At 40.0% G+C, this 18,569-nt stretch overlaps 1 protein-coding gene and 1 non-coding gene across 3 annotated transcripts in view; both read right to left on the bottom strand.

Moving 5' to 3' along the window:
- The window catches only part of Abcc2 (ATP binding cassette subfamily C member 2), an 82,117-nt gene that overhangs the window by 13,820 nt on the left and 49,728 nt on the right, over positions 1–18,569 (bottom strand). For both annotated transcript variants that reach the window (XM_008831935.2, XM_029563014.1), the window contains 8 exons: positions 11,867–12,043; positions 10,851–11,018; positions 8,990–9,170; positions 5,769–5,892; positions 5,354–5,489; positions 4,168–4,387; positions 3,860–4,014; positions 1,372–1,527 (listed from right to left, as the gene is read on the bottom strand). In XM_008831935.2, coding sequence (XP_008830157.1) covers positions 1,372–1,527; positions 3,860–4,014; positions 4,168–4,387; positions 5,354–5,489; positions 5,769–5,892; positions 8,990–9,170; positions 10,851–11,018; positions 11,867–12,043 — 1,317 coding nt within the window. The remainder of the gene's footprint in view (positions 1–1,371; positions 1,528–3,859; positions 4,015–4,167; positions 4,388–5,353; positions 5,490–5,768; positions 5,893–8,989; positions 9,171–10,850; positions 11,019–11,866; positions 12,044–18,569) is intronic.
- LOC115070176 lies at positions 12,286–12,348 on the bottom strand. Its single transcript, XR_003849376.1, has one exon. It is a non-coding gene; the product is annotated as a small nucleolar RNA SNORD66 (small nucleolar RNA).

The following is an 18,569-nucleotide window of genomic DNA, read 5'->3' on the forward strand; positions in this document are numbered from 1 at the left end:
GGGAATATGTAAAATAGGGATGGGCAGGGCAGGACATGTTCAGAGATAAGAACATTGAGGTCTGAGTTAAAATGAAGAATAGATCAGTTGAGTGACCAAAGCTAAGCTTCAGTGATGTGAAAATAAAGACAGTTCTGGAGATATGCAGAATGCTGGGGATGTAAGAACTGGAACTGGCTATAAATGTTCATGGATGACAAGCAAGGTGAATTTGGTTCATGGTGCTACTGGATTCCATACAGATCTGCTGAAGCCAAGGGGAGAACTGAAAATCTGAGAGTCAGAATGCAAAATATTATACCTGAGAATTTCCTCAATTTAGCCTCATTTGTTGATTTGTTATGAATAATCAAAAGGCTGTTAGGACATGGGAGTGTCCTGTAGAACTCCACACAGGCATGAGAGGTGCTGTCTTACCACAGGAGAAAAGGCCACATGACCCAGACTGTAGAGTTCTCCTATGTTCACCACAAAGGCAACTGGGGAGCTGGAGAGATGGCTCAGTGGGTAAAAGTGCTTACTCTGCAAGCCTGATACCCTGTGGGTGAGCATCCCACCCAAATAAAGGTGGAAAGAGAAAAACAACTGACCTCCACATGTATAGGTGGCATGTGCATGCCTACCCACATCACACACACACACACACACACACACACACACACAAAGTAGTAATAATAAATAAATTTAACAAAAATAAAGGTAACTTGTAGGAAAGAGTTTTTTTTACAGTTTTCATTTTCTTATCAATGTTTATTAGTGCCTTCTACTTATTCCAGCTTTCTGGGAAGCTTGGCCTCCAAGCCATCTAGTCCCTCAAATAATTGTTGAGATTAAGACTAAACCATCCACAGTCATTCCAGTGGAACTAGAACTGCCCTGAAGTGAAAAGAGATCTAGCTTCTGTGGAGACAGCCATCTCTAAGTCCCATTCAAAGCCAAAAGAGAAAGCAGGCCTGGCACTACTCTCATGGAAATGACCTAACCTTTGTGGGGGTTCTTATCCAGCTATGAAAATTTACCCACAATAATATCTCTTTCTTTCTCTCTTCCCTCCCTTCCTCCTTCTCTCTCCCTCCCTTCCCCTCCCCCTCCTCTCTCTCATATCTTAGTGCTAGGCAAGTGTTCTGCCACTGAGCTACATCCCTATTCCTCAAAATGATCTTCCAAATACATCTGTTCCACTTAAGTTTCTGGAAGGCAGTTTAGGGTGTGATTTGCTGTGAACATATACCAACTGATGCTGACAATTCCCTGTTCTTTCCTGGGTAGATCAAAGATGTTGGAGAGGAGTAACTAACAATGAACACAAAAGAAGAGTCTCAGGACTTTCAAAACCAGAGAGAAAGGAGACTTAGCCATTTCCAAGCTTACCTGAACAGACACATAAATAATGCCAAGGGGAATGATGATGATGGCAAAGACAGGGGTGGCCAAGCAGATTATCACGAGAGTGCTAATTATGCCAAATAAACACATAAGCCAGCTTCGCAAGGACTGAGGGAGCATGTCATCCACAGTGGAAATATCCTAGGGATATGATACAATTAGGAGAGAAGGTGAACCAATAATTCCTAAGACATCATCAATCTCCCTGGTTTCAGCCTGAAATGTTTGATTTTTGTGTTCCTTGGGTCTTTGTCTTTAAGCTTTACAAGTCATCCATTTGTAATAGATTGTACTGATCACCCCAATAATCAATCTTGCTTCTGTAATTTCCTCATTTTTCCAAATTTCTCCAAATATGTATGGCAGTCATCCATCAACTTTTTCAGTAGATTTGGTAAAGATTTTCACTCTTCTCATTCATCAATTTCATTAAACTACTCATAATTACTGTGAACTAATAAGCCTTTTAGATAAATCCTCCCATAACCAAACCTAATCAGTTCGTACAGGTACTAATTCTATTAGGTACCTAGAAGAGAGTCTGGCACATAATAGGTACTCAATATATATTACTTACAAAATCTCATCTATAAGCTTTGTCATCCACCCTTGCTTAGAGAAATATCCTATACTAGGAAGTTGCATCTCCCACCAAGCATAGAGTTTCAAGGGCAAAGGGAGGAGGGGTTGAATGTGCCTCCTTGGCTTGCCAGTGTCCCAACCAAGGAACCCAAAGGTGACAGATGGGCTGTACTGCCATACTGCTTTTGTCATGTCTTGTGGAATAGATTAACAAGAGAAATTAATGGCTGAATGGACAATTTGGAACACTAAGGAAGCCTATTCTATATCTTGGGCTACCATTGCCTTGCTTTCTTAGAGGATTTTATTGATTCTATGAGTAGTAATATGTGAGTACTAAGATGAGTCCAAATTATTTCTAGAATTTCCCAAATTTGGTCAGGGACAATAGTCTTCCAAGAGAGCTATGACTCAGGAATGACTTCTGATTCTAATCTACATTTCCCAAGGCTACATCAGAATATAAATTTATTAACTATCCAAGGCTAACAGAAAAAAGAAATCCTTACTAGCTATTTGCTCTATGACAATTATTTTTGATCCTTACCTAACACAGATTCTCTACCTTTTTTTTTCTCTACTCTTTCTAAAGTACTCAGTCACCGATTCTAGAAGACCCCATGTCAAACTCTTTCCGGTCACCTCTCAATAAAAACTTACCATATGAGTAATGAGTTTCTTTCTTCATGTGTAAACAGTCAGCAAAGTATGACTGTAGCCTAACTAGCTCACAGGAAAACTTTTGTGTTCTTTTCCTGTAGAATGATCATAATTCATTGTGCATTGGAAAGACTGTAATTTTTACAAAAGCCTTGTGAGAAATGTTTTCATTCAAAATTATATGCACTTTAGGTTCAACTAACCAGCAGGCAGCCCATTTAAGTAGTGACAGTATGAACACTATTTCTGCCCTATAGGAAGAGGAGAAATGAGAGACTAGCTACCTGCCTACTTTCAAAGCAATTGCTGTCTCTAGAACCTGGCTGTGAATTATGATCTACCCTTTATATGCCTGCTATAAGGTCAAACAAATAAGGGTCCAGAGCTATTCAGACATTTTATAAAATGTTCTCCCTTTCCTCCCTAAACAAAGGACTAAAAGCTGTGCTGATGAGACTTCAGTATCATTCAGAATTTGAATGGGTACACAGTACTTGGCTCATAGAAGGTATTCAATTGATGGTGAGAAGTAAATGAATCAATGCCAGTGTTTCCAGGATCTATGTAGGTGGAAACAATGTTTGAGACCCTCATATTTCAAGAAGGCTCCATTCCAATATTCAGACCAACCAACTCATTGATTCTTAAAGCATCAAAGATAGAAGTTTAGGAATAAAGACAGATCAAGGAAAGAATTATCCCAAATTCCTTTTATTTGCTGTTATAAGCAATGATGGTGCTTTTACTTACATTTTTTTCTGCTGAATATCCCTTCCCAACCCATTTCTACTGCCCACTCCTCCCCACACTACAATCCTCACTGTTTCTGACTTACTTCTGTGATTCAACTCGAGTCTCACCTTCTCTGACATTTCCCACCCTTGCCATCCAGGTTGAGCTAGTACCTCTTTCTCTCACATTCTTTTGTATTCCGTGTACAAAGAATGTACATTTCGTGCATACTGTTGTTACTGTTTTCACATATTCTGCCACAACCATTCATTTTTTTTATATTCTCCTTTACTAGATGGTCAGCTACTGAAGGGTCAGAGCTGTTCATCCCTGTATCCCTAGGATCCTTGGGACCTCACAGGAGGTACTCCAGAAACATTTGCATGCTGAGTAGACAAAAGAACTGAAACTGCACAAAGTTGAGGTGGGGGGTGAGAGTTCTTTTAAAAAAAATAACTATCCCCAGTATTTAAGCACATTAGTATATTCAGATACGTACACCAGCAAACCTGTTCACAATCCGGCCTGTGGGAGTTGTGTCAAAAAAACTCATGGGTGCCCGAAGGATGTTGTTTAGCAGTTGCCTGTGCAAAGTTTTTGATGCATGGGTGCAAGCATATGTGCTCCAGAGAGTTGCAATAAACACAAATAAACCTAGAAATGGAACGAATATTATCAGTATCATGCAATGGGACTCATGAAGATCTCTGCCCAGGACATAATAGCAAATGCTTTTCTGAGTTATAGGAAATGTACAAGGTCCAAGCAAATTCCCTAAGAGACAACTGTCCTAACCATCAGACATACCTTGTGCCAATCCCAGAGCTCCAAAGACCCCAATTCTCATATCCCTCTGAGAAACTGGATAGGTGCTTCCATTGAAGACTTGAGAGTCACTGGTCCAAGCACTCAGCCAGAGGTTGGATCCAATAAAAGCAACCGAATTCATCATGGTGGCAAGGATAATGAAGAATATCGAACACCATCCTACTGCTTGTAGATATTTCAGGTAGATGGAGAACTTCACCTGCAAAGCCCCCACCAATATTAAAATACCTTAATGGTTTGGGGTAATGAATTACCTAGAAAACCAACCATAAGGAGTAATGTCCTGATCACCATTTTGGTACCGGGGCAGGATAATATGTAAATGCTAAAATACAATGCAGGGTAAACAGTCATCAGGCTATTAATCAGCACCTAGATGCAGTGAAGAGAACACATTAAAAAACAGGTTGAGAAAAGTTAGGGTTTGTCTTAGTTTGTTTCTTCATTGCTGTGACAAAATACTCTGACCAGTACCAACTTGGGGAAGAAAGGGTTTATTCAGCCTCCATCTCCCAGGTCGCAGTTCATCAGGGAGCCCAAGGTAGGAACTCAGGGCAGGAACCTGGAGGCAGGAGCTGGAGCACAGGCCATGGAGGAATGCTGCTTACTGGCTTGCTCCCTTGTCCCTGCTCAGCCTTCTTTCTTATGCAACACAGGCCCACCTGCCCAGGGGTGGCACTGCCCACAGTGGGCTGGGCCCGCCCACATCACTCATCAAGAAGATGCCCTTCAGACATGGCCACAGGCCAGTCCAATAGAGGCAATTCCCTGATTGAGGCTCCCTCAACCCAGGTGTGTCAAGTTGACACTAAAGCTATCCAGCACAAGGTTTTACTGCAGACCTTGGAATTTGTCATTTTAATTGTTTGATTTGAGTTGTGTGCTCTGGTTTGCTTTGCTAGTGCATTTCAAAGCAGTTTGTTTTTCTCTGTGCATCACAATGGACTCAAACAGCTATCTTTCATAGAAACAGTTTGATAGAAAGCCTTAGTCTCTGCTATCACTTTCATAATGAATTTGAAGATTTGCAAAGAAGTAGAACATGTTGCTTCTGTAGCCATATAGTCAAGTTTCAGCCAATTCAAAATACTTCTGATTCCCAGCCTTACGTCACCTCATGAAGTACTTCTGTGTGTGGGGTACCCACTTTTCCGGTGGTACTCACCTTTCCGGTTTCCATGAATTCCTTCTTAATCAGTTTTTGTCCTTTTACTGGTTCTTCCTTCTCCTTCAAAGTATTCACATTCTTAATTTTCAAGGAGTTTTTCAGGGACTTCACATGCCTGCTACTGGACCTAGAACTGAGGTAGAGAAGAGAAAACTTCCCTGAGCATGTAGATGCTTCCCAATGCTCTTCTCTCAAGCAGATGTCACAATCACTGCTGGGATCCAAGTGCATTCAGAGTTGATAGCTATGGAAAACCCACACAGCCATAAATAATCCTTCCCTCACCCATTCAAGGAAACAAAGGAAGAGCTGAGAGTGTTCATGGGATCTGTTCTCTCAGGAAAAGACCACACAGAAAAAAGAGAGATCTAGTGGAATTAAGGAAACAATGAAAGCCAAACACGTGGGTTACCTGCGGCTCAGTGTTCTGTGAAGGCTATTCTCTCTTTTCATAGTCAAAGAAGCTGCATCCTCAGGGATTTCCTCCACAGTTGGTATCAACCCACAGTCATCTTCTTCCTCACTGTCGTCATTGACTAAGGAGACATGATAGAAGTTAGGGAACTAATAGAGAGGACTCACAAAACTAAGAACAAAGAGAAAAAAACCTTCCTTTGTTGGCTTCAGCAAGGGATATCAGCTCTATGCATAAGTTAGAATATGTAACCCCTTAAATACCAGGTATTAGTACATATTCTTATTAAGACATACTAGAATAAAGGAGAGATGGGTTAATAATGCACTGGAAGAAAAATGGTCAAAAGGAGAGGAAAATTTCCAGAGACATATGTTTCTTTGGATCAGGAAAAACTTAGAGATCAGATAACAAGTAGAATTGTCACCATTCGCAGAATTGACTAACAAGATTATTATACCTTAAAATCCTAATCTTAAAGTTCAAATAGTTTAAAGCAAAATTTTATTAATTGAAAGCACTTTAAAAATATACCCTGAAAATAAAATGAAATAAAGTGTAAAATGGAGCATGGGCATCAGCGGAAATGGTAAAAACAAAGATCTCCAGAAATGTGCCCCTCTACAAAAGTAATGAGAATATTGGGGAGGGGATTTCCAGAAATCTACTTTTTTAAGACTCTGAAATCAACCAAGGTTTGCAACAATTACAATCTAAGGATTTTTTTAAATGACTGAATTAGTAACAGGACCCCTTGTGGTTGGTGAATGTGCCCTATTTCCATCTTCTTCTCAGCTGCTATAGTCTAGAAAACCAATTCTTATAGAGCTCATGCTAGACATAAAAACTATTAGCCTAACAAACACTAAAGAGACAGAGTGGGTTTAGAAAACTCTCCCTGAAGGCCCATTCCAGGATAAATGCCATTATCATACCTGTCCAGCATTGCCTGAAAACCTCCATTCACAAGGCCTGTTCTTACTTGACCCATCCAAGGACTAGCTCAAATAATCACCAGCAATATTTAATATCACAACTTCTGGCAACAATATGGCAAATAAGAAGCTGACCAAAATCAGGAAAAAACTGAGGAATGAGATGTTCATATAGAGCTTTGATATCTCTGATATAGTCCTGGTAATATAGGATGCCTTACACATGTGTAAGGCTGTACCCATGCCCAGGCAAGACTGGAGAAGCTCTAATCTTCATTTCTGGTTGATCTTGTAGCTCTGTACAAGCAGGAAGCAATGGCTAAGGCAGAGATTGTGTTAAAGACACACCCCAACACACATACAGAGGCTCTGGGCCAAAGCTCAGAGACTTACTGGTGCCAGACATTTAAGGAATTCTGCCTAATCATTAAAGGCCACACATGACAAAGATCACATAATTAATAGAATTACTTCAGGAAGTTAAATAAAAAAACAACAACATATGGTAACAATAAAGATTGTCCATGAACCATTAAAATCTGAGAGGGCCCAAAGAGATCCTTCCTTAAGAAGAAAGAAAACCTACTGACACCTCAATCTAGAAGCCCACCAAGCTTCTGGAAGTATAGACAATAAATCTGCTTTGATTTAAGCCATCCAATTTATGGTGCTTTATCAAAGCAGCTAATTAGGAAACTAATAGAGACAGTACAACTCACTTTGTCCTTCTCTCATCTAGTTCCAAATCCCAGAACCAACAAAATAATATGCTGGGCTCAGGGGTTTATGTAACTTTTCAGAAATGGCCTCCCAGTATTTACAAGAAGGTCTTATGGGTTATTTTAAAAAGTACACCTGGTACATAAAAGACAAGATTCTTCAAAAGGGGACCATCTACCCATGGGAGTTTATAATAATCTAGGAACTCAGATCCAGGAGAATCAGAAAAAAAAATTTAAATCACATAAGGAAAATGCCTCAGTTGGAGGGATGTGGTTTACTGAGCCAGTAATTCAGGGGATTCAACATTAGACACCATCCTTGACTTAAGACCTTCACTCCCCACTCCAGGTAGGCGATTGTCATGTTCTCCATGCTAGTACAGGAACATGAAAGGGCACAATGGAAATCACTAATTCCTTCCTTCTGCTTCCTGGGACCCCTGTTCCCACTCTCTTGACTTGGTCCCCAGTCCCTGTCACCCACACTGCCCTGCTCTTTGTTTCTGTTCTGTCCATTAAACTTATGATTCCTGGTGTAGGCTTTTCTTTTCAGATTTTTTGCTTTGCAGAGTGGTTTAAAACAATCCCAGGGCCAGAAAGCTGGCTCAGAGGCTAAGAAAACTGAATTCGGGTTTGGTTCTTGGCATCCACATGGTGGCTCACAACCATCTGTAATTCCAGTTCCAGGGCCCCTCTTCTGGCCTCTGCAGGCATCAGGCAAGTATGTGGTACACACACATACATACAGGGAAAACATTCATATACAGAAAACAAAAATAAATCTTTAAAAAAATCTTAAAATAATTCCATATCCTGATCTCATAGTCAAAATATACTTCCACTATGTCCTCCTGGGCTACTCATTTACTGATTGGGAATGCAGCCTCAGATCTCACCTTCTCAAAATCCTAACTTCCTATTTGTGACCACCACCTGGTGCTATGCCCAGGACTACTGTTGGAAGGTCCTTGGGAAGAGTCACAGTAAACATGGCTCCAATGCTAACTATGGCTAACCAGTGAGCCTAATGGTGGTGGTACTGGGAGCTGTTTCTATGATATACTGTGAAACTACGCAACTGCTAGGATTTTTATTTCTGGTTCAAACACACAGTGATATTTTTATGTATTAATCAATATTCTTTTGTTAAGGATCACCAAAAATTTACTATCCCACGAAGCTATCCAGGATTTAATGAATTTGAGGTAATTGGGGTAGGATGTGTGACCTGAGATAATGGGAGCCTGGAATCCCTAAAAGAGAGTTCTTTATAACACTGTTATTTTTTTTCTCAGGGGTTACGCATGCAAACATTCAGTTATATATGCTGAAGTGTCATTTGTGAAGGAGTAGAAAATGCCACTGGCACAGGAAAAAAAAATTCGATTTCTGTGTTTCTTTACAGAGACATAGGACACAGAATAATGGAATTTAAATCTATGGGCAACTCACTCCCAAATGTACATCACTGGTTACTAAATATGGTTTGTATGGATGTAAATATTGGTTTATCATCCCACCCAGGCCCCAAGTTCCATCCTGTTCTATCTTGCTTACATACCTGTGGCCTCTCCTTCAGGACTTGAACGTTTCATGTATGTCTTCAGATTCTTAGCAAACACTCCTTTCTTGGCCATCAGATCATGATAGGATCCTTTCTCTAAGATGCTGCCATTCTCTAGAACAACAATCTCATCCACTTGGGGAAGAAAGTGAATGCCATGTGTAACCAAGATTCGAGTCTGTAAAAATAATATTAAGTTGTTTTAATTATCCCATGCCTGACATCTTCCCTAGATTGCTCTAAAAAGAGAAAAACAGATGTCATTTCACCCTGGGGTTTTGTTTCAAAATGTGGCCCTGACTACCTGGCTTATTTTACTTCATCTTTGATTCCCAGCATTTTATTTTAAAACATTATCCTATATGTGAAATGAGACTTCGAGAGTCATGGATCTACTCACAGTTATTTTCCTATAGAGACAACAAGGTTTGTCTTACACATATTGCCTCCATGTCCCTGGAGAGCAAAAGACTGAGCTAAGAGAAATTACTTGAGACCAATGCCTGCCTGTTAGTCGTTATGGAAAGATAACTGATTAATTGTCCCTCTTCACTTACTGGTCTTGTACTTACAGGCTTACCGACTGTATAAAAAAGAGCTGCCCAGATTTTTCAGTGTATTAAGAGACACTGTGGGACAAGAAACACCATTTTTAACCCAAGCCTCTCTGTGTTAGATACTTGACATCCCTTGTGTTCCTGTGTCCTGACTACAGAGACAGGACTCTATTCACAGAAAGACAAATACATTAGTCAACAAAGAAGATGTAGTAGATCATGTGTGACTGTAATGGGCTTCTGAGAAATAACCTGATCCTACTGCATTTGTTCTCTACTTCACAGCCCAGCTGAAGCTAGATCCTTCTAGAATATCTAGGAGATGCTCATTCCTTATGTCTCCCTCAAAGCAAAGTCCTAGTTTTTTAAGTTCCTTGGTAAGACATGGGTATTCGAATTTTCATGATTTTCACTGTAGTTTGCACAGACTATCATAAAATCACTTCTTGTATTATACTATTGCTTGTTTTTTGGTATGTATTCTTATTACAGTGTAAGTTACATGAGAGTGAGGAACAAACCTTTCTACCTAATCATGCCAAATTTTTGCAACAAATTTGTCATCAGATGGGTGTTTATTCATGAATGAATGAAACCAAGAAGGCCTTAAGGACAGAAGGCAAGACTAAGAATAGGAGGAAGAGTGAATTCCTGCTGATACATTGACCTAAGACAGAGGGCAAAGGGCCTCAGTGAAACAACAGCCCATGTCTTATCAACACTGTCATCTTCTGGCTAGCAGCATTCGAGAAATCTTGAAGGAAACAAACCAATATAGTTAGAATCTCCCTGTCTATTGCTAAGGAAGATGGTGTTATCAACAGAGGAACAAAAACCAAATATATTATATGTAATGTTTATTATAACCACAGGTCAAAAAGAACTTTAAAAATTTTTTGTGTATTAGTGTATTACCTGCATGATGTAAGTACACCTGTGTTATGCAATGCCCTCAGAGGTCAGAAAAAGGCGTCAGATTCCCTGGACCTGGAGTTATAGACAGTTGTTAGCCACCACATGGGTGCTGGGAATCAAACCAGGTCCTCTGCAAGAGCACTCAGTCCTCTTAATCGCTGAGTCATCTCTCCAGCAAAAGAATTTTTAATCCTAACCAGTCATCCTGAGTCTCAATATTGGAGCCACAAAGTAAGCCTCAATTTATACTTCATGGCAGGAGACCAGTCTGACAGAAAGTAGATGAATAAGAAAATCTGCTTCAGGGCAATACTGGACTAAGAGAAGTATGTGACCCGCCCCACAAGGCCTCCCCTGCTTATCTTCATCACTGAATGACTTCTCACCTTGCCTTTCAACAGGCCATTGGGGCCCACGACCTTATTGAAAATGTGTTTTCCTACATGAGCATCCACAGCTGACAGAGGGTCATCTAGAATATAGATGTCTGAGTTTTGATAGACAGCTCTGGCCAGGCTGACTCGCTGCTTTTGACCACCACTGAGATTTATACCCTGAAAAAGAAAACAATTTCTATTAAGCAAGACTTCCTAGTCTCACCTTCACAGAATCTAGTAAAAAGGAGTAAAGAGAAGAAATTTGCTTCAATAAAGAATTAAGGGCTTTAAAATGTTATGTTTCTTTATACAAATAAGTAGCATCTATTCATATGAATAACTTTAACCCAAATAATTAAAGTCATGCCCAACTTAATATTTCTATCATATTATTAACTAATTTGATGCCTTTGTTGTGTCCCACCCATAAGCATGCAGAGAAAATACAAGGCCAGAGTGTCTGTCACATACTAATTGGTCAGTCTATGGATACTGAATTAGATGAGAAAATTACTTTAGAACTGTATTTTCACTAATCTTCTAGCATCTCAAGATCCTTGGTCCCAGAAGATTGTTATATTCATTTTTTAAAATAGGGAAGAAGGATAAAAATATTTTAAACATGTGATAATCAGAAATTTCTAAATAAATTATACTATGTCTATACAATGGATATAATATGGTTATTATGATCTATTTTTATAAGCTATATTTAATAATGCAAGGCAACTTTGGGCCATTACACTAAACTTAGCCTCTTGGTTCCTTTGCCTTAGTACTTCTATTTAGGTTATATTATTCCTGTATTTGCTTCCAGGTACAAAGTTCTAGAAGCTGGGGTTATTTATGTAAAATACCAGTCAGTGCAAGCATGTTCTGTGTGTGTGTGTGTGTGTGTGTGTGTGTGTGTGTGTGTGTGACTACTATGGCTTATCAACCATGTTACTACTCTGTGCTTCTTCACTACCATCCTCACTTTTTTCTTCAATATTTCTTTACCCTCCAAGGATCCTTGTCCCAAGTACCTTCTCTCCAATCTCAGCCAAGTCTCCTCCAGGCAACATTTCCAAGTCTGGGAGAAGAGCACAAGCCTCAAGAACTTGCTGGTACTTCTCTTCATTCAATTCTGATCCAAAAAGGATATTGTCTTTTATGGTCCCATTCTGAATCCAGGACTGTTGAGGGACATAGGCTGTGGTACCCTAAATGGGAAAGGATCAGACTATATGACAGTTGCACTTAGAGAAATGAAGCCTGAAGCGTTAGGTGGCAGTAGTGGCAAGAAACAAGCCCAGCTTAAGTTTAAAGAACTGTGGAAGGCTCTCTAAGAATCTGGTATTTATTAATGTGCTTCTATTTGTGGTTCTGACCAGGAAAGAAAACCCAATGTTCTGGTTACCATTAAATACTCCTTCCCTGCAAGCCTTTTTTTTTTTTTTTTCTCTTCCTCAGATCCTTAGTCCCATCATGTGGTCTCAGTGGCCCAGACATGTGGCACTAAACAGACATGCCTTTTCACACTATCATTTTCTTGCTATGATTCTGAAAATCAGAAGATGAATGCACATGTTGCTTCTAGAACAGGGTTTCAGTCAAACCCAAAGAGTTGATTAGAACTCAAACAATATTAACACAAACAGAAATAATATAGGTGACATCTCAGGAAGCAAAAAATTAAAAGGCTGAAATTAATACACCAAAGTGGTGATGGGGGCGCTGGAGATATGGCTCAGCAGTTAAGAGCACTGGCTGCTCTTGGAAAAGACTTGGGTTCAATTCTCAGCACCCACATGACAGCTAACAAGTGTATGTAACTCCAGTTCCAGGGGATCTGATGCCTTCTGACCTCCACGGGCATTGCAATACACTCATACATACAAAATAAAATAATAACACATAAAATAACAGACACCAAGGGGTACATAAGGCAGATTATATCCAAAGGGATAGATGCCTATTTTTGAGAAATAAATCACTTGTGAGTCGGCAATAAAAAGCTTCCCAAAAGGAGTTAGGAGACAAAGTTAAATCTGAATCTTCTCTGCCATTGTGTTTGCTTTTTAAAAGATGCGTATTGGCTCACTAGAGATGGATAAACAAGGGAGTGGTGCAAGTATAATGTAGAAGAAGAAATGTTTCTTAAAACGTTCCTAAGGTTAATAGAAAGCAATCAGGTACAAACTTTCTCATAATTAAAGTCTTAGGAAAATCTAAAATTTTCCTTATGGTCCAAGTAGTGGCTGATTTAATGACTGGAAATACCTGTAGTTTCCTCTAAATTTAACTCTATGGAGAAGTTCAGCATGCTGATGAAGATGCAATGAAATAATTTTCTTCTGTGTTTAATCAAATAAACCAACCAACCAACTAACCATGACTAATAAAGACACCACTCTATGCCAGGCTTTCATATTAGAGGAAATACATTCATGATCTAGCAGGGCTGGAGAGATGGCTCAGCAGTCAAAGAGCCCTGGCTGCTCTTACAGAGGACCACAGTTCAGTTCCCAGCACCCACATGGTGGCTTACAACCATCTGTAACTCCAGTTCCAGGGGATTTGATGCCCTCTTCTGACTTCTATGGGCACTTACATAATGCAGACAAAATAATCATATACATAAAATAAAATAATTTTTTTTTAAATGCTCTAGCTCTCAAAGAAGGTGAGCTGGGCATTGTGGTGCAGGCCTGTAACCAAGGCAACTCAGGAGACTGAGCTAGGAAATCAAAACTTCAAGTCTTATCTGAGCTACAGAGTGAGGTAAGCTAGAGTCTATCTCAAAATAAAGAACAAGAAGAGGGGCTGGGAAGATGGTTAAATGGAATGAATTTGAATCCCCAGAACTCACATAAAGCTGGGCAGAAAAACATGTACCCCTGATACTGGTGCTCCTATGGAGAGATGGGAGGAAAGACAGGAGAATTCCTTCCAGGAGTTCATGGGTCAGCTAACCACCAGATTACAAGAAAGGGGGACAGGCACTGTCTTAAGGTGGAAGGCAAGGACCAACACATGAGGTTGTCTTCTGGACTCCACATGCACTCTGTGATACAAGCTAAAACACATACACACACACACACACACACACACACACACACACACACCTTTTTTTTTTCTGTCTTTTTTTGAAGCAGGGTCTCCCTGTGGCCCCAGCTGTCCTGGAACTCACTATGTAGACCAAGCTGGCCTTGAGCTCACAGAGATCTGCCTGCCTCTGCCTCAAAGCAAAAAGAGATCCTAGCAGACAGCCCGAGAGGGTAGGTTCTGACCTCCATTGGTATAGCAGCTGTGATCTCAGCAGACCACCAGAGAGTGCAAGTTCTGGCTTCCCTCTGTCATAGGGGCTGAGAACACAGGGGATTGCCTGAGAGCACCCGGATCCTGCCTCCACCTGGTAGTAAACTTCCCCTAATGGCTCCGAACCCATTCCCCTACCTGGGATTTTGTGAGGCCCCTCTCAAGGCCCCAGGGCAGACCTGGCTTTGGTAGGCTAAGGCTGAGATCCTAGCAGACAGCCTGAGTGGGTGGATTCCAACCTCTATCAGTGTAGGTACAGCTGCTGTGATCTCAGCAGACTACCAGAGAGTACTGGTCTGGCCTCCCTCTGGCATAGGGCTGAGAACACAGGGGACCTACTGAGAGTCCCCAAATCACTCCTCTCCCCCTTAGGGAACTTCCCAAATTTTGCCCTGAGTTTCTGCTAATAGGGGTCCAAACCTTAGAAGGAAGCTTGAGTATGCCTGACTGGAACCTGACTTGGGTTTCTGTGAATGTTCCTTCCAAAATGAAACCTAAGAGAACCTGAAACCTGTACCAAACAACTTTACATAACCAATAAGGAAAGGACCGAGGCACACCAATAATACAAACAGAAGCATATTTCAACTTAATTCTCATATCAGAATCATAAACAACAAACGAAATTCACATGACAAAATCACAACAAAAGAATAATAAAATGGAAAGCCAAAACACTATGTCCCCACCAAACTCCACCAATCCTGTAGAAGAGTTCTACAAGGAGAACCCCCTAGAGATAACCCAGGACACTGAATTTAAAAGAACACTGATAAACATGATCAAGGAATTCAACAAATTTAAAGAACACATAAAGAAACAAATCAAAGCACTAAGAGAAGATAGGGATAAACGTCTGAAAGAATTCACAAAAGAGATAGAAACATTGAAGAAAACTCAGGCAGAAATGAAGAAGGAAATGCAAAACTCAATAAAACAACTTGAAACAACAGGGGAAAGCCTCACCATGTGAAACCTTCCTCCATGGCCCCCCCTGCCCTGGACTCCTGAGACCCCTGACCTTCTTTAGGAATAACGGCTCTTTCTTGCTTCTGTAAACTGCTTGATTGCTAGGCTGAGGGGACAAACTGCACTGACCCCATTTTGACTAGTTGTTTCAGGCAAGCCTGGACCTGTCCAGGCATGCCGTAATCTCCACCTACTACCCCCACCCCAGGAGGCTATAGATCAAGCAAGTCCAGGCATATAGCAGCCTTATAAGGTAAGAACAGAGACTTCTGGCCTCACAGATAACAGTCAGCACATTCCATAGCTCTGAGGGTAGCACCCGCCAATGAGAAGCCCCCAGGACTGCATCCTTTGTAACCAATCAATTCAAAAGTGTGTTGGCGCATGCAGGCTCCTCGGACCAATCAAGATGTGACTCTGTTATTCCTCTCCTCCCTTGGTCTAAAACCTATAAAAGGCTTCCTCCCCCTGCAATTGGGGCTCTCAGCACAGATCCATTGGGTTGGTGAGGTCTGAGAGCCCGAGCTTAAGCCCGAATAAAGACTCTTTGTTCTTGCATGCCCTCTGGATTCTGTGGTTATTCTTGGGGGTCCATTCTCTGGGCACAACAACCACTAGAATGAATGAAATGGAAAACAGAAGAATATCAAGACTGGAGGATAAAGTTGAAGAATTGGACCACTCAAGCAAAGATTATGGAAAATTTTAAAAAACACAAGAATGGAATATGCAAGAGAGGTGGGACACCATGAAAAGACCAAATCTATGGATCATAGGCATAGAGGAAGGAGAAGGATTTCAGGTTAATGGTATAGGCCAGATCTTAAACAGAATTATAGAAGAGAATTTCCCGAAATTAAGGAAAGACATCCCCATACAAATACAGGAAACACATAGAACACCAAATAGGCAGGATCAGAAAAAGAAACTCCCCATGACACATCATAGTAAAAACACTAAATGTACAGAACAAAGAGAGAATACTGAAAGCAGCAAAAGAAAAACAAGTAACATACAAAGGAAACACATCAGAATTACAGCTGACTTAATGCAAACTATGAAAGCCAGAAGAGCCTGGACTAAGGTATTTCCAGTTCTACATGACAATAGATGCCAGCCCAGAATACTTTAACCAGCAAAAATGTCTATTATAGTTGAAGGAGAAAGAAAAAATTTTGATGACATGAATAGGCTAAAAGAATACATGATCAGGAAACCAGCCCTTCAAAGAATACTTGAAGCAATACAGAGAGCAGAGAGAGAAACAACTATACCCCAGGGGCAATGAAAGAAAATAAATAAAGGTATAATTGAGGAAACGCAGAATTAGACAGAGAACACAAACAGCAATCAAAGTGATGGCAACCAATACACATCTTTCAATAATAACCTTAAATATCAATGGACTGAACTCCTCAGTCAAAAGACACAGGCTAAGTGAATGGATTAAGAAACAAAATCCATCTCTTTGCTGTCTGCAAGAAACCCATCTCGCCTTCAAGGACAGGCACTACCTTAAGGTAAAAGGATGGAAAAGAATATTCCAAGCAAATGGCACTAAGAAACAAGCAGGGGTTGCAATTCTAATATCTGACAAAATAGACTTCGAAGTAAAACTAATCAGAAGAAACAAGGAGGGTCACTTCATTATGATTAAAGGAACAGTTAACCAAGAAAATATTACAATCCTTAACATATATGCACCAAACTCTGGTGCACTCAAATTCATAAAAACAACACTACAAGACTTTAAGACACAGATTAACCCCAACTCAGTAACAGTAGGGGACTTCAGTACTCCACTATCTCCATTATACAGGTCAACTGGACAAAGAATTAACAGAGAGACATTTGAATTAAATGATACTATACATCAAATGGACCTAACAGACATCTTTCGAATAGTCCACCCAAGCACCAAAGAATTCACTTTCTACTCAGCACCCCAGGGAACTTTTTAAAAAATTGACCACATACTGGGCCACAAAACAAACCTCAATAAATACAAAAAAAGAAAAAGAAAAAAACCTGAAGTAATTCCATGCATTCTATCAGACCACAATGCAATAAAGCTCAAAATCAACACTGGACAAAGCCCTAGTCACTACACGAACTCGTGGTCATTGAACAACACACTGCTAAACAACGAGTGGGTCAAAGGAGAAATTAAGAAAAGAATTCCTGGAATTTAATGAAAATGACAGTACAACACAACAGAACCTCTGGGACACTTTAAAAGCAGTCCTAAGAGGGAAGTTTATAGCTCTAAGTGCCTACATTAAAAAATTAGAAAGAGCCCAAATAAATGACCTAACACTGCAACTCAAGGCACTGGAAAGGCAAGAACAAATGAAGCCCAAATCCAGCAGACGAGAAGAAATAACAAAAATCAGAGCAGAAATTAATGAAATAGAAACAAAGAAAACAAAACAAAGAATCAATGAACCTAAGAGCTAGTTCTTCGAAAAACTAAACAAGATAGACGGACCCTTAGCCCAGTTAACCAAAAGAAAGAGCAAATCCAAATCAACAAAATCAGAGATGAAAGGGGAAACATCACAACAGACACCCAAAAGATCCAGACCATTATAAGGGAATATTGTAAAAAACTATGCACTACTAAATTTGAAAATCTAAATGAAATAGATGGATATCTAAAATCATGGGAACCACCAAAGTTAAACCAAGAAGAGATCAACAGTTTAAACAGATTCATAACATATAAGGAAATCAAAACAGTAATACGAAGACTCACAAATAAAAAAAGCCCAGGCCCAGATGTATTTACAGCAGAATTCTATCAGACATTTAAAGAAGACCTCCAACCAATACTGCTTAAATTATTCAAAAAGATAGAAACAGAGTGAGAACTCCCAAATTTCTTCTATGAACTCAGCATCAAAAATCTCTGCTGACTAGTTTTAGTTTAAAGAATATTTTGTCAGAAAGCTATAGACCCATATCCTTAATGAACATAGATGCAAAAATTCTCAACAAGATACTTGCAAACCACATACAGACACACATCAAAAAGGTCATTCACCATGATCAAGTCGGCTTTATCCCAGAAATGCAGGGATGGTTCAATATATGCAAGTCAATAAACATCATTAATCATATAAATGGACTCAAAGACAAAAACCACATTGTCATCTCAATAGATGCAGAAAAGGCTTTTGACAAAATTCAGCACACATTTATGTTCAAAGTTGTAGAGGGAAGGGGACTGGAGGGAACATACCTCAACATAATTAAAGCCATATATTACAAACCCACAGCCAACATCATTCTAAATGGAGAAAAACTGGAAACATTCCCATTAAAATCAGGAACCAGACAAGGATGTCCACTATTGCCACTCCTTTTCAACATAGTGCTTGAAACTCTTGCTAGAGAATAAGACAGGAGAAGGAAATTAAAGGAGTACTAATTGGAAAGGAAGAGGGAAAACTATCACTT

This window comes from Nannospalax galili, unplaced genomic scaffold (genome assembly GCF_000622305.1).
Source record: "Nannospalax galili isolate Female #2095 unplaced genomic scaffold, S.galili_v1.0 scaffold875, whole genome shotgun sequence".
In the NCBI taxonomy this organism is placed as follows: domain Eukaryota; kingdom Metazoa; phylum Chordata; class Mammalia; order Rodentia; family Spalacidae; genus Nannospalax; species Nannospalax galili.